Below are 20,505 nucleotides of genomic sequence, written 5' to 3'. Positions count from 1 at the left end.
CGGCTGGGGACTTGGCCGGGGCAAGGATAGGGATCAGTCCCGGCCGGGGCGGAGCCAGGCTCAGGCTCTCGATCACGTCACCGCGCAGGCTGGAGCCGTGGTCGGCGGCGCGCAGGGGCGAGGCCCGGGACTCTCGCTCGAGGCTATCGCGAGAGCCAGGCCGGCCATCATCTCCTGCCGGCACTGGGTACCCCGGCCGGCAGTCCATCCGCGAGGTCGAGGTCGAGGACGCGAGATGTCTCTGGGAGCGGCTCGCTGGGTGGTGGCGGCGGCGGCCGCGCGGAGCGGAGCGCTCGGGCCTGGGCCGGCCGCGCGGAAGGTCGGGAGCGGCCTGGGACAGGGCCGGGTCCCCTCCCGGCCGCTCATTGCGACCCGCAGCGGAGCCATCTTGCCCAAGCCGGCCAAAGTGAGTGAGGGGCGGGGCGGGGTCGTGGGGGGAGGGGTCACTGCCGGGCCGAGCTCCGTCCTGGCTCTGGGTGCTGACTGGCCTCTTGGCTGCCCCGCGGTGCGCCCTCTCTAACCCCCCCCAGATGTCCTTCGGCCTCCTGCGGGTCTTTTCCATTGTGATCCCCTTCCTGTACGTGGGGACGCTCATCAGCAAGAACTTTGCCGCCCTGCTGGAGGAGCACGACATCTTTGTGCCCGAGGATGACGACGACGACGACTAGAGGGTAAGCCCTTCCCTCCTCCCTGGGTGGGCCCCTGGGATTGCGCGCCCAGACTGCCACCCTCCCCAGCCTGGGGATGGGAGAAGCGTCCCCCCCACGCACGCACGCACGCACGCACGCACGCACAGGCTGGGGGAAGACATGGAGCAGAGCCATTCCCTTTGGCATCGGTTCTTTCAGGGACCTGGCGCCCCGAGGCAGCACCGAGGGGGTGCCCGATCCTTGCCCCACAAAGCAGCCTCACTGCAGCAGCAGACACAGTGCAGAGGGGCGCCGGCTACTGACCAGCCACCCCAGTGGGGAGCGGCCAGGGCCACCTTCTGGGAAAGGCTGGGCCGCAGTGCTTCCAGCCGCTCAAGGGGGGCCTTTTTCTTGGCTCCTCCGAAGGGCAAACCAAAGGTTGGAGGGAGGAGGCCCTTCCCAGCAGAGGCTGCTGTGGCAGGGGGATTCCTCTGGGGTCCTGGCTGGCTCCGGGACCCCGTGGATTTGGCCTCTTGACTGACTTGGCCTTGGTGGGCAAAGCTGAGCTGGAGATTGGCCTCGAGAGGAGCTGGGATGACTAGAGGCACCCTGGAGAATTCACCAGTTAGGAGGCTCCCCTAGGCCCTGCTCTGAAATAAAGGGAATGCAGCCCTCAGAGCAGGGGGGAGGGAAAGAACACGAGTCAGGGAACCATGGGAAAAGTCTAAATGAAAAGAAAAGGAGGGCCTCCCGAGAGGTACAGTAATGCCCACTTCTGCCATGCCCTTGGGTTTACAAAACCCTGTCTGGGCCACTCACCTACCTTTTCCAGGCCAGGAAACTGAGGCTCCAAGCTGCAGTGACTTGCCACAATGTAAATCAAAGTACAGGCTTACCAAGATGGCAAACTCAGGACTTTTCCTGCCCATCCCACTGTGTCCTGGCCAGCTAGTCTGATCTTCCAATGATAGGAACGGGAGCTGATGATTTATTATCATAGATTACAAAGTGCCTGCTTCACCACAACCCTTTGAGGTGGGTAGGGCAAGTGTTCTTGGTCCCATATTACAGATGAGTGAACTAAGGCTCCAAGAAACCAAATGACTTCCCCTGTTGTCACGAGAGCCAGGACTCAAGTCTGACGAGTCCCCAATTTAGTGGTTTTTAAGTTATTCCAAAGAAAAGAAAATGAATTCTCCCACAGAAGGAAAGAGGCCCAAGAGATGACTGGGGGTAATCCAGCTGGACCCTGGGGTGGGAGTCACAAGGAGAGGCAGGTGGGCTTTGGGAGAGATGGTTGGGTATGGCTGTGGAGGGGCCCTCTGAGCACAGTAACTTCCTGGGCCTGTGGCACCCCCTTCCCACCTTCAGGGGCCATCGAGTTTGTGTTGGAGTCGCTGACTTAGCCTGTAGGACAGGAAGAGCTGGCCTGTTCGTAGGCACGGATGTCCTGCTCTGAATGCAGTCATGCTTTACACCGCAGGGCACACTGGCCACCCAGAGGGGACGTCGGCCTTCTGATGCTCCAGCCTCCAGAGGGAGCCACAGTGCACTTTAGCAGCGGAGGGGCTGAGGACAAAGGCTGGCATTCCCTGTATGGCCCAGTGGGTGTGGTCAAGCTCCCTTGCCCCCTGTGAAGGCCCAGGCTGCAGCCCCAGAGCACTTGAACTATGAATAAATGTCACTGTGTGACTGAGGCAGTGGCAGGACTGACCATGCCTGTGTATGTGTGTGGTCTCTTGGGGTGAGGCTTGGGAGAGCCAAGCTGTGCAGGCCCCTAGGCCCAGGGTGTAATCCTGAGACACTGGAGGGGTCGCGACTGTCCCTGCAGGGAAGCCCATGTGAACTTCAAAGAGAAAACCTAAAAGGCAAAAGGGGTTTCAGCAGGAAGATAAAGGCTGGAGACCTTTCTTTCAGCCTTCACCTGGAAAGCAGCAGGCAGCCGTCCAGGATGTGGAGCTGGCACTTTGCCTGGCCACCAGGCCCCATGTTCCCTTCTCCAGACCTCAGCATCCTCATCTGCAAAATGAGATTGAAGGGCTCAGGACACAACTGCCCTCCCCCCATCCACCCACAAGGAATGTTCTCCTACTCTTGAGGTTTTTGTTCTGGCTTTCCCTTGGCCTGGACCAGGACCAGGTTTGTTTTGGACCTAGAAGGAGAGTTGGGGAGTTTTGTCTTTGCAGGCAGCCTCCTGGGGCTCATCCATCTCTTCTCAAGGCTGGCTCCTTTGAATTCTCTGTTTTTTGTTCCATTAATCTATCAGTGTCTATTTCTGTCATCACTTCTGCTGGCCTGGAGTCCCAAAGAACTGCTTCTGACAATTGCTTTCCCCCCTCTTTGCCTCTTGCCCTTTCATTTTCATGAACACCAACTTCCTGTGGGCATTTAAAGCTCAGGTGTCCCACGGGCCCTTAGGGGCTGCTAGCACCTTGCTGGGGTATGGAGCTGGCCTACCTTGGGCTCACGGGCAAGTGGGTGTCACTAGGGACTGAATGTTTTTGGCCACGGCAACCTGGGCAAATGGCTCAAGTCAGTCAGAAGGGAGCCTCTGCCGCAGTGAAGTTGGCATTGATGTGACCAGAGAGATTGTATGAGCCACAGCTAGGATGAATGGGAACACGGTCGGGATCTCTTTTTCATCCTCGCCCAAGGAACATAAAGCTTTGTGTTGGCCAACCCTCCTGGGGGAAGGAGCAGAGAAAATTGTTTTTCCAAAGAGGGCTCAGTTTTTTCAAGCCAGTATTTGGTGTCCGGAGTGGCAGCTAGACACTGTAGAGCCCACACTCAGGGAAGGCTTCCTTGCTAAAGGTGTCGGGGGATGGGCTGCCCCACAAATGGACGCCCAAAGTTCTCCAGGGAGTCCTTGAGGCATGAGTAGGCCCAGGGTGCTCCCAGCTTCCTTCCCACCCTGATTTTACAAGCTCTTGGCTATACTCCAGGGGTTTATGGGGAAAATGTTCTCAAGTTTCCTTTGCTCCAACCCCTGGCTTATCAAATGAGCTGCCTCCAGGGCCAGATAGATGGGCCTTCTCGGGTGGGAGGTGTTGGCTAGCCTTAACTGTCAGTGACCCACTCAGGCCAGGTACCTATCACCTGGCCCCAAGCCTTTAAGAGAGCCCTAGATGCAGGGGGAGGGGACAAAGTAGGTGAGCCAGAGAGATCACATCTGAGAATTTATTTGATATATTAAATAGCAATTCACCCTTCTCCACACCACCGAGTCATGGGTCGTGACCAGCATAGAATTTGGAGAGGAAATCTTTGGGTCTCGGGGCTTCCGTTTCATGGAAGAATCGCATGACATGCGTCCGCTGTTTCCACACCTTAATCGTTTCCTCCAGTTCCATCTTTCCCTGCACAAGGAGCAAAGACTTTCAGTCTCCAGGCCCCTCACATATGGCTAGAGGCAGGACCCCTGGGGAGAAAGGCAGCAGCCTAGAAGGTGAGGTTCGGTTACCAGCTGCCCCTCCAGCCTTTCAGCCCTGGAGACATCAACTCAACGTGGGTCCAACAACATAGCATGCCTCACTCTCTTTCCTCCTAACTGCCCTCTTCCGTGGGCTCCGGGTCGTCTTCCGCCCAAGAGTGGAGGTGACCAACTCCCCCCGCTTCCTCAGGGGCTGCCTTTTTGGAGGTTACTCCGGCCCCTAACAGGTCTCCTCAGGGATGTACCCAAGCCTGTGTGCCTCCATGGGTTGGCACTGGCCATTCCCTGTGTGTGTGTGGCAGGGACAGTGACATGTCCCAGTCACACAGGAAGCCTGTGCAGATCCCCCAGAAACCACTTTGTTTCCAACTAGTTTGTAGTTATTCTCTTCAGGGTTATTTGGGATATTCTGAGGCACCACATTGTGCCAAAGCATCAGGCCCGAACCAGGAAGCCCTGGCCTCAGACACCTACTCTGCGGGCCCTGAGCAAGTCACATAACTGTGCCTCAGCTTCCTCATCTGTCAGATGGGCGCAGGAGTAGCAGCTACTTCCCAGGGTGGCGGTGAGTCTTTAGATTACATCTGCAAAGGGCCGGGAGAGCTGGAGACACAGAGACAGCCGGTCCCAGCCCGCCTGCCCTACCAAGAGTGGGGGTGAGTATGGCCTGCCGCCCTTGCAGGGCCAAGGTCTCGGGTTACCTTAATGACCAGAAGGTCGACCACCCGCGGGTCCGTGACGTGGGCGTTCTTCAGGAACATTTCTCGGACCTTGTCGCGGCCCTGCTTCACCGAGATGTCCAGCTGGAAAAGGTGCACTGGGGAGAAGAGTCATGGGTCAGTGCTGGGAGCCGGCCACCAAGGGCCACGGTGGGGCGGGCACTAGCTTGGACCGCTCAGACCCGCCTCTGCGCGCGGCCCTGAGCCAGGCACTGCAGAGCTTGGCGCAAAAAAGACCAAGCCGTACGAAGGGGCGGCCCAACCAGGACTCTCCTGCAGGGCACCGGGGCTTCGTGGGCCGCTGACACCACCCTAACCTTGGCCCGCGCGAGCCCGCCTCAGTCCCTTCCCCTTGGGCACGGCTCCTCTGGGCCTGGCCCTTTAAGAGCCGCCGCCGCGGGGGCAGGGGGAGTCACGACCTTGACCGAGAGCGCCGCTTGCCGCGGCTCCTCACCCGTGGTGGGCACCTCGCGATACCAGGCCCGGTACAGCTCCCGCACCCGCCGCTTGGCCTCGGTCAGGTCCCGACTGAACACCGGCTTTACGGACGTGCCCACGGCAGCAGCTGCGCGGCCCACTCCGCTAGCCGCCATCTTGGCGCAGCCGCCGCCGAAACGCCCCGCCCAGCTCGGTCATTGGCCGCTGCGGATGCGAGGCCGGAAAGAGAGACGGCTCGGGGCTCTCTGATTGGCCGTTGGCCGAAGCCGGTGAGCTTCCCAGGGCGATGGGATGCCGGGTGGCATCGGAGCTCTCTGATTGGTTCGAGGTCCTGGGGGGTGGGGAAAGGGAGCCTAGAGACGCGTGCGCACGCGCAAGGGCTCAGGCACTACCCAAAAGGCGTTGGGGCGTGAGGGTGTGCTCGGGCCGCCCAGCCGGGGCGTCACTCTCTTCTGGCTCCTGGGCTCGGGGTGGGGAATTGGGCGCCGCCCACGGGAGTGTAGATGCGCCTACAGATGGGGAAACTGAGGCCTAGGGAGGGGCCCGAGGACGGGCCCAGCCCTCCTTTTACAAATGGGAAAACCAAGGCCCTGGGGTGTCTCCCAGACACCGAGCAGCACTCAGCCAGGGACGCCTGGGGACCCCAGACCCAGGCAGGGGCCTCCTCCCCTCCCCGTCAGGCTTTGCCTCTCCGACCAGGCCCCCCCAGGTGCCCCGTTCCGAGCTCGAGTCCCCGGGGCTCCCTGGCAACGCTAAACCCCAAGAGCCGGAGCTAGAGGACCCCTCCTCCCCCGTTGTGCCCAGGGACACCATGTTGTAGGTGGAAGTGAGCGAAGCCTGTGGGGCTTGTGCGCCTCCCTGGGGTCTGCCCTGCCTGGGACCCCGTTTTATGAGCCCCCCCTTAACTTCCCTGTTTCCAGGGGTCCATCCTTCTCTCCAGGGAGACAGTCTCCTTGTGGGGGCCGTCTTGTTTCGGGGCTCAGGGCAGTGGCGGTCACCCGGTGGCACAGGCTTAGTAAATGCTGCTGTGTGCCTGGAGCGTGTTTGTCTGTGTGTGGCCAGTGCGTGTGTGGTTCTATCCTGCCACCCTCCCTCCCTCGCCCTCTCTGGCTCTCTTCTCCGGGTTCCCCCACTGCATGGGAGCCTCCTGGCCAGCCTTCATGTGCCTTCTGGAGGTCCCAGAGGAGTGTGAAGCTCAGCTCGGCAGGCATGGAAGACACTCCTGTTCCCTGACCTCAAACCTCTCTCTTCCTGCCTTCTCAGGATCACAAGCTCCGAGGCACCCATTCCTGGGGGCTCTCATGGCCCGATGTGGCCGCCCCTCCTTACACAGGCCCGCCTTGGCCGGAACCCTTCTGGGTCTCTCCTGGACGCCTCTTCCAGGGCCCTCCTCTCCAGTTTTCAGGAGCCTTCATCCTCTTGGGCCAATCGAGTCTCTTTCAGGAAAGAAGGGACCCAACCTTGGAGGGGCGGGGGGCAGGGCAGAACGCTGGCACGTTAGCCTTGGCTCTTCTGGGCTGTCTGACCTCAGGCAAGTCACTTCACTAAGCTCCGGAGGCTTCGGGTATCTTTATCCACAGAAGAGATCTGACTTGACCTTTCCCCATCTAGCTGGCTGCCAAGCTCAACAGCCAGACCGATGGTTATGCCCACAGGTCAGACTCCCCCTCCCAGCCAGGAAAGCTTGGCGAGCAATCGGTCATTGGCCCGAAATCCAGTCCCAACATGAGACTGAAGGTCTCTCTGATGGGCTGTTGGCTTCTCGAGAGGCAGCTGGGTGGCTCTGGATAGAGCGCCAGGCCTAGAGTCAGGAGGCCCTGGGTTCAGATGTGACCTCAGACACTTCCTAGCTGGGTGACCTTAAGCGAGTCACTTATCCCCAGTGGCAGAAGGTAAGGGTTTAACCAACTAAATGATAGAATAAATTCACCTGGTAACTTCCCCAGCTTTCCTGCTTGCTCTGCATCCTTTCTTAGCCTCTGGTTTCTGTCTCAGGCTCTTGGAGCTTGTCTTCTTGGGACTCCCAGACCTACTGGCTTTGGCCTCTGGCCTATACTCACTTGGAGACTGCTTTGGAGAATGTGGATTTGGAGCCTCAGAACCTGGGTTCAAATTCTGACTTGGCTACTTCTCTGCTGGTATATCTTTGGACACATTAAGGACCCAGCTTGGTTCAGTGAAAAGGACTCTGGCTCAGGAGCAGATCTCTACTAGTTGTGTGACCTTGACCAAGTCACTTAATTTCTTTGAACCTCAGTTTCTTCATCTGAAAAATGGATGGTCTCTCAGATGGTCCCTTCCAGCTCTGACTAGGATCTTCCCAGGGCCTCAGCTTGTGTCTGTAAAATGAGGGAGCTGGACCCACTAACCTCCAAGACCCCAGCTTCTGGCTCTCAATCTCGGGGTCCAATTTATTCTGGGTGTGATTGAAACACGGGGAATTGGAACGTTGTTCCCCTGGGACCAACCAGGGTAGGGGCTGAGGGGCTGGGTGCCCTTCTCTCAGGCCCAGCCCGTTTCCTCGGCCCATAGCACTCCAATTCCTCTTGCTGTGCCTAGTTTGCACAGAGCTGCCTGCACACGTCTCCCCCTAGCCTGGGGGCCCCTCGTGGGCTGGGACGCTGCCGCCTGTGTATGGCCCATGTTTATCACAGAGCCCCCTGACTCCCTGTGATCCAGACGGGTGCCCCTGGCACTTTGGCCACTTCCCCATTGGGGTGCCCCCTGTCCTAGGCCGGTGATGATCCTGCCCCGTCATAAAGGCTCCCTTAATGTGATGTCACACTCAGGCCCGAGGCCCCTTCCTGGGAAGGCAGCAGCACCGAGCAGACCCCAAAGGCCGGGCCAGTGGACAGCTGGCCGCGAGGATCTCTCATCTGGGGGGCTTGCGTTTGGATATGGTCCTGTCCCGCGCCAGTGCTCAAGCCTAGGACCAGAGCCAGAGAAGAGACAAGGAGCCAGGCGGCCCGTCAGTGCCGGAGCTGACATGATTGAGGGATAGTCTGCAGCTGCTGAGGTTACTGAGATCCCAGCCCAGGGTGAGAAGCCCCCAAAGGCCAAGCCCTAATGGGGAGGAAGGAGAGATTTCTGTCCCAACAGGGCCCCCAGCCCTTTGCATCCTGGCGTTAGCCAGCCCTCGGGGTGGGGGGTGCTCAGAGAGAACCTTGAGGACAGGTGACTCTGCTCAGACGTCCTGAAACGGAGACAGGGTGGCCAGTGGCGTCTGGAGCCCTTCTACCCAGACAAGTCCCTTCCCAGGCCCCGGTTTACTCATCTTCCCAATGAGGGTATGCCCCGTGATGTCATTCCCCAGAACGGCAAGTTTCCACTCTTTTTCCTTTTTAAATCCTTACCATATGCCTTAGAATCAATCCTGTGGATTACTGGCTCCAAGGCAGAACAAAGGTGAGGGTGAGGGCTAGGCTATGGGGATTAAGTGACTTGCCCAGGGTCACCCAGCTAGGAAGTGACTGAGGCCAGATTTGACTCTAGGCCCCCAGCTGTCCCTTCCATGGTGATTTTTAAGTGTAAAGGGGTGCTTAGATGCTGGACTAGCCTGGGCTCTCATTGCTCTGAATCTGGAGGTCCTGCGCCCAGACCCCGGATCTCCTGAGAGGCCCTGACATCTCTCCTTTCCTCCCTAGACTGAAGATGGTGCTGATTTTGTGTTGCCCGAGAGAAAGGTAGAGTATGGGTGCCACCTTCCAGGCGTGGGCATGGGGGTGTGTGTGTACACTCTACCCGCCTGTGGGCCTAGAGGCTCACAAAGTGGGAGTGGGTGTGATGAGGAAGATGGCAGAACTTCCTTGAATGGGCTCCCCCAGCCTGATGTTGCGCAGGGTGAGGAGGTACATGGAAAAGACTAACTCAGGGTCTGGGTTTAAATCTGCCACTTACTGTGTAACCTTAAGAAAACCAGCTTCCTCATCTGTTAAAGAAGAGGTTGGGTGAGATGAGCTCAAAGGTCTGGTCTAAGGCCGTGAAGAGGAGGCCCGGGTTAAGGCCTCTGCTAAGCCCAAGGGGGAGGGGGCCTGGGTCTAGCAAGTTCCTGGACAGCGGTGAGGCAGGGCCGGGGTGCAAGAGAAGACCATGCCTAGCTGCCCAAGGTAGGGGCCAGCACAGCCCTGTCCCGGACGAGAGGCAAATCACCACTTCCTGTATGCCTGGCCCCGTGACCAGGACAGCATCATGGAAAGCCCAAGTCCAAAGCCACAAGCTTTACCGAGGGGGAGATGAGGAGGGGACCAGACTGAGGTCCCATGGCTGGGGCCATCTTTCATGCTGTTCCCTCTCGGAGCTCCCATTCTACACACCAAAGTGCTTCATGGGGCCCCTTGGGAGGGGGTGGGGAGGGACCTGAAGAATCAGGGCAGACTTCCTGCCAGAGGCAGCATCTGGATCTGGGAACCTTGAAGCAAGGGGGCAGCTCGGTGGCTCAGTGGATGGAGAATCAGGCCTGGAGAGGAGAGGTTCTGGGTTCCAGTCTGGCCTCGGGCACCCCCCACTGCCCAGCCCTGACAACTCTTCTGCCACGGAACTGATCCACAAGACTGAGAAATTCTAAGATGGAAGGGACAGGAAGAAAGAAAGCAAACTCAAAGTGCTGAGGCTGGGCTGCATGGGAGCATGAGGACCTGGGCAGAGCCAGATGGGCCAGGGGAGGGGGGACGCCCCAGGGCTATGAATTCCCCCCCAGATACTTTTGGGGGGGGGTCTCCAGAGCTCTGACTCCTCCCACCACTGGGGTCATCTGCATCCCTCCCTGGGGGGTGATTTGGGGGATCCAGCCAAAGAGTGCAGGACGCGGGGACCTGTGTGACCTTGGGCAAGTCCCTTGTCCCCTAAGTGAAGAGGCCGTGTCCCCACTTCGGGCAGTTCTGGTTTGGGAGTGGCCAGACTCCACTGACCGTCCTTTCTTTTCCAGAGTTTCCAAGTCCCTGTATGTGATGCAGCTTTTTATACTGGCAGGTGAGGAAGCCGCCAAGGCCCTCGCCCTCAGGTGCCCGGACCAGGGGCTTGCTGTGGCTCGGCCGGTCCTGGAGTGGTCCTATGGGGGGTGGTCCTGGCCAGCAGGAAGGTGACCCATCTGGGGGGCTGTAGAGCCGTGAGAGCCCCCAAGGCCTTGGGGTGAAGCGACGTGACTTCACAGAGGGGGAGACTGAGGCTCAAGATGTTTGTCTAAGGACATTCCAGGAGCGAATATTGGCAGGGCTGAGGCTGAATGCAGCTCTTCTGCCTCCGACTCGGCGCTCGTTCCACTACCAATATTTCATTGTTCCTATTTTAACATCCCCCCCCCAATACCTCCGTGACCCTCTTACCTTCCATGCGACTACGGGCTCCAGGGCAGCAGAGAGGTAAGGGCCAGGCAAGGGGGTTAAATTAAGGCACTGGCCCAGGGTCCCACAGCTAGGAAGTGTCTGAGGCTGGATCTGAACCCAAGACCTCTGATTGGAAAGTCTAGAAATAAACACACGATCGATCCAGACCCGATTTGCATCAGGCACCCCCTGAAAACGTAAGCATGGGCTCTCCAGGAGGTCCTTGAGCTCCAGTTGTGGCCGCAGGGCCGGCCCCATCCTTGTCCAGGCCAGAGCACCTGCCACAGTGGAAGCTTTGGGAGGGCACGAAGGGGCTGGCTCTTGGCTTTGTCTCCCGGGCAGTGGGCCTTGATGGGCACAGCTGGCACGCAGCAGGCCCTGGCCACGAATGCGAGCCTGCAGGCTTGGCAGCAGGAGACAAGGGTTTTCCCTCCTCTGGGGCTCTCGCTGGGCCTCAGGGACAGACTCTGAGGCCTCTTGCTCCCTCCCAGCTGCCCCGAGATGCCAGGGCCTGACCCGCTTTTCTCCCTCTGCCCTGGCTGCAGGCATGGTCTATTATTTCTTCCACGGAAGACCCGAGAAAGCCTCTGAGGATAAGCACGGGACCCTAATGGACACACAGGTAGGGCCTGCGTCCCTCTGCTCGGGCAGTCAGGCAAGGCAGGTACCAGCCCCAGTGACTACCCCATTAGACAGAGGAAGAAACTGAGGCAAAGTGACTTTGGTCACGTAGGAAGTGTCCAGCCCCTCCGCCATGTCTGTGTTGCAGGAGAGCAGTCAGGGTGAAGTAGTGGGGGGCAAGTGACTTGCCTAGGGACACTCAGCCAGGAAATATCTTAGGCTGGACTTGAAGGCCCCTTTTAAACATTTCTTTTGGAAGCCCCTCATGGTGGTTGTGGAGATGCGGGGAAGGGGCCACCCTCTGGGAGGGAAGGGGCGCCTGCAGCCCTGGGCCTACTTCCCTTCTCTTCCCCCCAGTGCATAGGGGAGACCTTGAGGCCTGTGTGGGGGCCTGAAGATAAGTGCTATCCAGTGACCTGGGTAAGAGCCTGGAGGGGGGGCGCTGGGGAGGGCTGAGGGCTTGATTTGGGGGTGCATGGGGGGTCCCCCTTCTCTGACCCTTTCTGTTCTGGCTCTCCACAGAACCACAGAACCGAGAACCTTAAATGGCGAGCGAAGCTGGTAAGGGGGACCCTAAGGCTCCTCGATGCTCCTCCGGCCGCCCGGAGACACATCTGGTGACAGGAGACTCACTCCCTTTCAGGGCAGGGCGGGGGGGAGGGGTGCCCTCAGACCTTGGCCTGGCCTCAGGGCTTGTCTGACTTCCTCTCAGCCTTCCCAGAGGACTCCCAAAGTCATGAGCCCAATGATGGCTGCTCCTGAGGACCCAAAGGACCCGAAGGACCCGGAGGACTTCAAGGGCAAAGAGGAGGAGCCGAGCCCAGCCCCGGAGGTGAGGGAGAAGCCCAGGCAGCAGGCAGCAGGGGCTCCGGAGGGCTTCCTGCAGACACAAAGGGCACACTGAGAATTTGGAGCCAGGAGGCCTGGGTTCAGATGTTCCTGTTGATGCCTTTGTGGGCCTCAGCGTGCTCAGCTGTAAAATGGGGGCACCGGACGTCTGCGGGGGGTGTTTGTGTTGGAGGACATGGAGAGTTCTCCTGATGGAGGGGGCCCCGGCCTCTCGGGGCTCTCCGGGCCTTAAGGCTCTGCTGAACTGGGGAGGCCTCGGCCTGGGGCCTAGGATGGCCTCCATGGAGCGTGCTGAGGCTTCCCTTGGTCTGTGCCAGGGTCTGTGAATGGATGGATGAAGGTCGGCAATGGAGCCCGCCACCCCAGAGCCCAGGAACCCCCATTTCTCTATGTTTTAAGGGAAACGGGTGGCTTTCCTGCTCACCAAGAGGGGTGCCTTGTGGGGAAACACTCCACAGGTCATGGGGTCACAGGGATTTGAGGCCGTTTCAGGCCGAGAGAAACTGAGGCCCAGACAGTGAAAGGGACCTGACTAAGGTCACACTGCTTGCTGCTGAGGCGCAAGAGCTTGAACCCAGGTCTCTGGCAAGTTCCAGACCTCCCCCAGAGGCAGCCCCCATCACTGGCAGGGGGGGGCCGTGGGGAGCTAAAACACCCGCCAGCAGAAGATCTGGCGAGGCCCAGAGAAAACCCTCACAAGGTGTTCAGCTCCTGCTGCGTGCCAGGCCCGTGCTGGGCCCCGAGGCCAGGGAGCTGGAGAGACAGACTGAGGCAGAGGCGAGCAAAGGCACCGAGATGAGAAATGGAGCGTCTTTGGAGAGGGCTGGCAGGACGGTGGAATGTGGGAAGAGTCACGCCTGGATGAGGCGACGTGTGGAAAGCAAGCGCAAGCGCACAACTGATGTCCTTTTGTCAGATTGTTGCCAGGCTGGGCAGAGGCTGGCAGGGTGGGATAGGTCTGTCTGTGCCCCCACAATGCTCATCCTCCCTGGGGGAGGGGGAAGTGACTTGGCCAAGGCCACGTGGCAATCTCATGGCCAGCCAGGCCTCGGCTTCCTCAACCGGCTCTTTCTTTGTCCCGCAGGAAGATAAACTGGTGCAGAAGGAGGCTGCAGTCTATGGAGCCGGTAAGGCCAGCACCCCGACCCCACGTGGCCATGAGTTCTCCTGGGCACTGGGGAGGGGCGCCAGGGCTCCCGGGCCTTACCATCACCCGGGGGGGGGGTTCCTGCACCCCATGAGCTGCACTCTAGGACCCCTCCCTGGGCTCCCCAAAGCAGGGCTGACGAGCCTCCCACCTTGCCTTTTCAGAACCCACCATGGACACAGGGCCTAGCTGGGTCACACAGCTCCTCCGAGGGTTCTGGGTAGACTGGTTCTCCGATCCCAACCTCCCCAAGACCCAGAACCACTAAGCAGGGCCGCTCAATAAAGCCTGAATGGAAATGCCATCGTCGGGGTGCACACCTGTACCTGGCTGAGTCTGTCACTTGACTGGGGGGTGCGTCGGGGCAAGAAGGACCAAAGAGCCCCAGGTCACAGGTCTTCCCCTTGCCTGCCCCCACCTTCAGCCCAGACCAAAGCAGCCGCCCCAGTTTCTATCTCTGAAGTCTGCTCTCCCCAAGGCTTTGAATGCCTTTGACAAACCTTCCATGGGGCAGCCCTCCCCGTGTCCCATTCTGCTTCAGCCACTTGTGTCTCTGGAGGCGAGAGGCCATTCTGACGGCCGAGCTGGAGAGCCGGCCTCAAAGCTAGGAAGAGGGGTTCAGAGCTTGCCTCTGCCACTTCCTGGGTCAGTGGTTTCAGGCCTCTCCCTGCGGGGCTAATTCTTCTTCTGCCTTCTTTGAGTCATGCCGTGCCCCACCTTCCCCAGATGTGCTGTCCAAGGCCCTCTGCTGGCCACAACTGGGTGAAAGGTACCTCCTGACTGACACTGGCCTAGGAATCCCAGCCCCCCTCCCAGGCCTGGGCCTGCCCTGCCCCCATGTGGCTATACTCGCAGCAGACGCTTTTAATTAATGGTGAGGATTTTTGGTTTGGGTACGGTATGGAACGCTCACTTGCTTAGATTAGGCCCCTGATTCTGACTCTCATCTGAAGACACGGCTAAACCGGCCTCCCTGGACCTCAGTTTCCTCATCTGTAAATTGAGGGGATTGGCTTAGACCCTCTCCGATCTCCAGTTCAGGGTGTCCTAGGTCCCCACCAGGGGGGTTCTTCCTTGGTCTTCACTCTGCACTTAGGTCACTCTTGTTATGTCTGCTGCCCACTGAGGCCAGGAAAGCCTTTTCTCGCGCCTTCCCAGGACTACTGTAAAAGCTTTTGGCTTCCTTGGCTCAAGGCTCTTCCCCACTCCCAGGGCATAGATTCCACCACATCAGCCTCCTCCCCAACAAAGTCCATCCAGGGGGTGGCGTGACGATTTCCAGGGCACGGTGGTGCTGGCTGCTGTCACGGGCCCATGGGAAGGCCCTGTGGAGAACGGCACCCCCTGCCTGTTCACCAGTAGATTCCTAGCTCCAGAAGAGATCATTTAACCCAACCCTGCCACTGCACAGAGGAGGGCGAAGCAGCCTAGCTTGGTAGGAGGAGCACAGGCTTTGGAGGAGCTGTGGGCAGCCCTGGTACTTGCCAGCTGTGTGGCCTTGGGTGAATCACTTAACTAGGCCAGTGTTTCCTTCTCTGGAAAGAGGGGGTTGGACTCAATGATCCTCCCAAAGGGCTCCTTCCAGTTCTACTATCCCATTCACTCCCCGGTAACATAGATCTGGCCACGCTCCTCCCTGCGGCGCCCCCAAGATTCAAGGCAGGCAGCAAGAGCCGAGAAGGTAGTTTATTCCCTGGAATGTCAGAGCTGTGCTCCCTTAGCCCGAGGGGAGGAGGAGGTCATGCAGGTAAAGAAGGGGAGAGGAGGCAGGTCAGTGAAAGGTGATGGTGGAGACAGGGTTGTTGGGATCATCCTGTGCAGGCAGGCAGCTCTCCTATCTGGGCACTGCACAGAGCTCGAAGGGCTGTGGGGCTGAGAGAAAGGAGACCTCTGCCTTGTCACTGGGCTTGGAGTGCCCCGGAGGCAGGACAAAGGAGAAATCCTGCAGCAGGCAAGTGAAAAAGAGGAACAGTTCCATCTTGGCCAGTGGCTCCCCTAGGCACACCCGGCGGCCTGCATGAGAGAGGCAAGCGTGAAGGTGGGAGAATGTGAGGCCCAGGAGTCTCTGCCGCTGCCTGGGAGAAGATGTCCCAACCTCCCAGGTCCCCTCTGACTGGTTCTCCCAAGGGAGCACATATTTAGAGCTAGAAGGGGCCTTAAAAGCCAGGTCCAACCCCCCTCATTTTAGAGATAGAGAAACTGAACCCAAGGCCACGCTGCTAGCAAGCGTCTGAGCCAAGGGCCAAAGTCACGAGATTAAAGATTAGAAGCCTGTTAACAAGTCCAACTTGCCCATTTTCAGATGAGGAAACTGAGCCACCTGCTTCCTACTGCCTCGAAGCTCCTTCCTGTCTCAGTCCCACCTGCTTTGCATTATGGGAACCCTCATTTTATACAACAAAGCCAAAAGATGGTTGAGAAGGGGAGCTTTTGTGATGTGAACCCTATTTAAAACAGATGGAATGGGCAGGGAGGGAGGCTGGCTGTGGGCTCCAGGGTTTCCCAATAGCCCCGTCCTTGGCAAATTTTCAATGGTCCAAGAAACCTAAGGCTAAGAACTGGCCTTCCTGATCTCTCCTCGTCCTCTTCCTGGCCCGCCCTTACTTCTCCCCCACTTTTCTCTTTGGGAGCCCCCAATACTGGAGGGAGAAGGGACGGGCCTCCGAGATCACCTGGTCCTGCTCAGGACCGGACCTGATCAACATGCTTGGAACTGTTCTCCTCGCCCCAGCTCCCTCTTCTCCCTAGTCTTTGCTCCCTCTCCTTGAACCTTCCGGCTCCTCCTTCAGAGGGCAAGGGAGTAATGGGAAGAATGAAGGCAGCTCTCATAGTCTGGGCTAGGAAAGACAGAGTGAATCCAAACCCTTAGCTTATGGCTTGGAGATTCCTTTAGGAAACCCTTGGAAATGTGGAAGAGCACAAGGCTCGCCGACTCAGAGTCTTGGATTCAGATCCTGCCTCGGCCACTCATTACCTTGAGCAAGTGACCTGACCGCTGTGCCTCAGTTTCCCCATTTGTTAAGTGAGGGCCTTTGGCTCAATAACTCTGAGGTCCCTCTTGGCTTTAAATCAAGGCTCCTCTCCATCCATTTAGATCCTCCCCATTTGTTCAAGGCCTTCCTTCCCCTGCAGCTTCGGCTGAGCTCCTCCACCCCAGAATCCTCGCCAGCACCCTTCCCTTTTGTTGTGCCAAAGCCCTAACTGGGGTGGGCCCGCAGAGGCTTGCTCCAGCTTTAGGGCATACTTTTCCTCTGGGCTTGGGGGAAGGTGGGCCATGGGAGAGGGCAAGGGAGTAGAGCTTGGGGCCAGAGGGGTCTGGCAAGAGGAGAGAGGAGCTGGTCCCCCCCTTTCCAGACTCCCTGCACTGCTCCAGTTGGACTATCTCTCCAGGGCCCCTGGGGCCAGGATGCTTAGTGATGGCTCTGGCTTCCCTCTTGGGCGTCCTGTCTCCTCCCCTAATTAACGGCCAGGGCCACATCCTGAGCTTTGCCCGTGGCGAAAATCGGGGAGGAAAGATGGGCACCAATCTTTGGTGCAGAGCTCCCTCTGCCCCAGGTTCTGTTTCTCTAGTGCTCGTGGGGTCAGGCATGGCAGGTGTGATCATCCCCATTGCACAAATGAGAAAACTGAGGCTCAGAGAAGTTAATGGGTGCTTGTCCCAGGCCTGGCTGCCAAGGGGGTTAAGGGGTGGAATTTGAAGACCAATCTCCTGCCTCCGCATGCTCTGTTGCCATAGGAGCTCATCCCCTGGCCTTTAGGCCCTGAAGGCCACCTTCCCCCACCTCCTGCTCCCCGTACCCGCAGAGAAAGGCATGAAGGCTTCCGGCTTCACAAAGCGGCCTTCAGCATCCAGGAAGTGCTCGGGGTAGAATCGGTAAGGCTGCTCCCAGGTGGCTTCGTCTTTGAGCACCGAGGACAGGTTGGTGATGAGCGTGGTCCCCTAAAGGGCAGCCCCGGGAAAAGGCCGTGAGGAGGGGGAGCCTGGCCGGGCCGCCCGGACTCCCTTCTTTCTCCCCCGCTCGCAGCCAGGGGCTGCCCTGAGAGGGGGCCCTCTGGAAGGGACCCCAGGCCAGGGAGGCCACTTGGGCCAGCTGGGTGCAGCCCTGCGCCTCGGATGCAAGGAAAAGGAGGCCCAGCCAGGCAAAGGGTTTGGGGCCATTAGACGCACTGCACGCAGGGGGCGTCTCTCGCCCAGGCTGACCTTGCCCCCGGCCGGCCTGCTGAGCTCGTGGGGGCGAGGGCGTGGGGCAGGCGGGGTACCTTAGGGATGAGGAAGCCCTGGATCTCGGTGTCCCGGGTCGTCATGTGGGGGACGCCGAGGGGAACGATGTCTCCGAAACGCTGAACCTCGTGGATCACGGCACTGGTGAAGGGCATGCGGGCCTGGTCCTTCATGGTGGGCCTCCGGCTCCGGCCGATCACCGCGTCCACTTCCTCCTGGACCTTGCCTGGAGAGAACGACGAAGGTGAGGCCGGGGGGGGGGCGGTTTGGGGCGTCCAAGGAGGGAGACGCGCGGTTCAGTTTGGGGCCGGCCCCTGGGCACGAGCCACGCCCACGCTCAAACATGTGGTCGCCTGCAGGACACGGGGCAGGGCCCTCTGGGGCTCGTCCCCCCGGAAAGTGGCCTCCCTTCGTATGGCCAGCAGTCGGCCCAGTTCCTAGAGGCACGTGGAGGCTTCTAGCTTAGGGCAAGGGGCCCCGAGGCTTTCTGGTCCAGGCTCCCTAGACCAGCCAGTCTGCTTTAGGGCAGCCCTCCTTAGGGAATGCGTTTCCATCCCCTGCTCTGCCCCCCCCACGTCCTGGGGCACCGTGGCTGGCACGAAAGCCCGGGCAAGCAGGAAGGCTGAGGCCAGGGGAGGATGCCCGGTCCTCTGTCCTGTCCTCAAGGCCTCCGGTGGGGAACCTGCCATCCCTGAGAGCACCCCCCATCTCCCCCCAGCTCAGGCCCCAGGGCCGCCCCGTGGGACGCCTGCACTAGCCCTCGGACCAGCCATCCCGAGCCCTCGGGTCCATCCCCAGGTCTTGTCCAGCCTCCGTTCAGCCACGGGGGAAGCCCAGGCCAGAACCACAGACTGGGAAACAGAAGGAACCTTGGCGGCCATTTGATCCACAGCACACGTGAAGGAATCCACTCTGTGGCATCTCCACGAGTGGCCCCTCCCCCATCCCGGCTGGCTCCTCGGTGCCTCTTTTTAGCCTTCCCTTCCCTCTCGGTCTCAAGGCAGAAGAGCGGTCAGGGCTAGGCAGTGAGGGGCGAGTGACCTGGCCAGGGTCACCCAGCGAGGCAGCTTCTGGGGCCAGATTGGAACCAGGACCTCCTGCCACCTCGGTGCCCCAGACAAAACCCGTAAAGCCCTTGGGGCAGCTCGGGGAAGAGCTGGCATTGGGGGGACCCATTTGTCTCGCCCTTCTCAGAAAGCGTCCTCGGGGGCCGCGGGAGGAAGCGCGGGTGCCGAAGGGCCTCCGGGGCACCAGATGTGGGGGAGTCTGGCCTCGGACCCCCAGGAGCGGCGTGAGCCCGGGCAGCAGAGGTGGGAGGCTGGGTGACCCTGGGCCAGTCCCTTCACCCCCACTGCCCAGCCCTTCCGCCTAGACGGGATTCTCGGACTGAGGGAGGGTCTCAGGGTGACTCCCCAGGAGGCCTCCGTGAAGTCCCTTCTTCCTGGCTGTGTGACTTTCTCATCTGGGAAATGCCCTCCAGTAGCTTCCGAGTCCGGGGGGAGCCGGGCACCGGACCTCTTGGGTTCTGCCCCCCCCCCGGCCCGGCCCGTTGGGCTCACGCTGGACATCGGGGTGGCGGAGCAGGAGCAGCAGGGCCCATCGCAGGGTGGTCGCGCTGGTCACCATGCCCGCGGTGAACAGGTCCCCTATGACCATGCGGAGGTTTGCAGGGTTGAAGCTGCTCCCCGGGGTCCCCTTCGCCTGGGAGGAAAGAGGGGGCGGGCAGGAAGGCCGCAGGGCCCCGGGGGGCCTCGGGGGCCTTCTCCCTCCCCCGGCCGGCGGGGCGGCCCCTCACCTTCTCCATCTCCAGCAGGAAAGCGTCGGTCAGGTCCCGGGGCTGGGCGGGGTCCCAGGCCGCCTTGTGCTCTTCCAAGAACTCGTCCAGGATGTCCAGCAGGCCCTTGAGGGCTCCGAAGAGCCTGCGGGCCAGGCCCGGGACGCGCAGGAGCGCCGGGACCTCGTTCACCACCTGGCGGGCACAGGGAGACGCGCCGTCACGGCCGGCCCCGCCTGCGGGCCGGGCTGCCCCCGAGCGGCCCAGGTACCTCTCGCAGCAGGCCCGTGTCCTCCCTGAGGCTGCGCTGGAGGAGCTCCAGGAGCCTCTGCAGCTTGGGGTCGTCGTAGCCGAAGCGGGTGGCGTAGGTCAGCGAGGAGATCACGTTGGTGACGGAGCAGGTCAGCAGGTGGCTGGGGTCAAAGGCCCGACCTGTGGGGAGAGCCATTCAGGGGGCGCCTTTGGGGGCCCCCCTCCCCCCCCCCCGCGGGCCGGACCCACCTTCCTTGGAGGCGAAGGCAGAGCAAAGGAAGTCGGCCTCGCTGGTCACCCACTGCTCCAGCGACTGCTTCCCCAGGCCCAGGTTCCTCAGGGTGCTCAGGGAGAACCTCCTCTGCTCCTTCCAGGCCTCCCCGTACTGGGCCAGCACCACGCCTGCGGGGGAAGGGAAGAGACCTCCAAGTGAGGGCAGAGGGGGAGCGGCCCGGAGGCAGCGGAGGAAGAGATCCTGGCAGAGAGGGAGGCAGAAGGAAGGAGGCCCAGGAGGACAGCATGGAGGAGGAGGCGCCCACTAGCGTGTCCCTAGCAGCAGGGAGCTGCTGGGAGGGAGGGGAAGGCGGAAGGGTCACGAGGCTGCCAAGGTGGCCTGAGAGGGCGGCCTGGGCTCGCATTTGCCCCGGGACACTTGCTGGGCGTGTGTGCCCTGGCCCGTGCCTTGGCACCGGCGGGCAGAAGGGGAGGCCTGCAAAAAAGAGGGAGGCCCCCACCGGGCCACGCGGCTGACGTGGCTGGACTCCGACCCTCTGCGATCGATGGAGCCTCGAGGGCCGGGGCGGGCGCCGGCCTTTGCACTGCGGGCTGCCCCCTCCCTGAAGGCGCCCAGAAGCACTCGCCTTGGGCGTCGGGGCCGAAGCCCACGTGGCCGTAGACGGGGCTGGGCGGCCGGCCGGAGGTGTCCTCGGACCTGTGCACCAGGGCCTCCCGGACGGCGTCGGGCCCGCTCAGCACCACCACCGGCCTCCACAGGATGTGCACGCTGAAGACCGGCCCGAACTTCCTCTGGAGCTGGGGGGGCGCCCGGGAAGTGACTTACCCAAGGCCCCACGGCTAGTCAGGGGAGGGGGGGGCCTGTCCTT

The 20,505-nt window shown here is 60.6% G+C and overlaps 3 protein-coding genes across 3 annotated transcripts in view; 1 reads left to right on the top strand and 2 right to left on the bottom strand.

Moving 5' to 3' along the window:
* Positions 1 to 139: 139 nt before the first annotated feature.
* SMDT1 (single-pass membrane protein with aspartate rich tail 1) lies at positions 140 to 2,343 on the top strand. The gene is made up of 3 exons (XM_044678252.1): positions 140 to 406; positions 531 to 671; positions 2,113 to 2,343. The coding sequence occupies exons 1-2, from the start codon at positions 236 to 238 to the stop codon at positions 666 to 668; spliced, it is 309 nt and encodes a 102-aa protein (XP_044534187.1). The 5' UTR covers positions 140 to 235; the 3' UTR covers positions 669 to 671; positions 2,113 to 2,343.
* A 1,449-nt stretch (positions 2,344 to 3,792) lies between these two features.
* NDUFA6 (NADH:ubiquinone oxidoreductase subunit A6) lies at positions 3,793 to 5,400 on the bottom strand. Its single transcript, XM_044677353.1, has 3 exons — positions 5,233 to 5,400; positions 4,761 to 4,876; positions 3,793 to 3,985 (listed from the first exon to the last, which is right to left on the bottom strand). Exons 1-3 carry the CDS (start codon positions 5,369 to 5,371, stop codon positions 3,854 to 3,856), a joined length of 387 nt encoding a protein of 128 aa, XP_044533288.1. The 5' UTR covers positions 5,372 to 5,400; the 3' UTR covers positions 3,793 to 3,853.
* A 9,424-nt stretch (positions 5,401 to 14,824) lies between these two features.
* The window catches only part of LOC123250293 (cytochrome P450 2D15), a 6,216-nt gene continuing 535 nt past the window's right edge, over positions 14,825 to 20,505 (bottom strand). Inside the window, exons 2-9 of the mRNA XM_044679299.1 lie at positions 20,263 to 20,434; positions 19,652 to 19,804; positions 19,422 to 19,582; positions 19,172 to 19,345; positions 18,936 to 19,077; positions 17,415 to 17,602; positions 16,953 to 17,094; positions 14,825 to 15,167 (exon numbers count right to left, since the gene is read on the bottom strand). Coding sequence (XP_044535234.1) covers positions 14,989 to 15,167; positions 16,953 to 17,094; positions 17,415 to 17,602; positions 18,936 to 19,077; positions 19,172 to 19,345; positions 19,422 to 19,582; positions 19,652 to 19,804; positions 20,263 to 20,434 — 1,311 coding nt within the window. The 3' untranslated portion in view covers positions 14,825 to 14,988. The remainder of the gene's footprint in view (positions 15,168 to 16,952; positions 17,095 to 17,414; positions 17,603 to 18,935; positions 19,078 to 19,171; positions 19,346 to 19,421; positions 19,583 to 19,651; positions 19,805 to 20,262; positions 20,435 to 20,505) is intronic.

This window comes from Gracilinanus agilis, chromosome 5, assembly GCF_016433145.1.
Source record: "Gracilinanus agilis isolate LMUSP501 chromosome 5, AgileGrace, whole genome shotgun sequence".
NCBI lineage: Eukaryota > Metazoa > Chordata > Mammalia > Didelphimorphia > Didelphidae > Gracilinanus > Gracilinanus agilis.
This window is presented reverse-complemented; position numbering and strand designations above follow the sequence as displayed.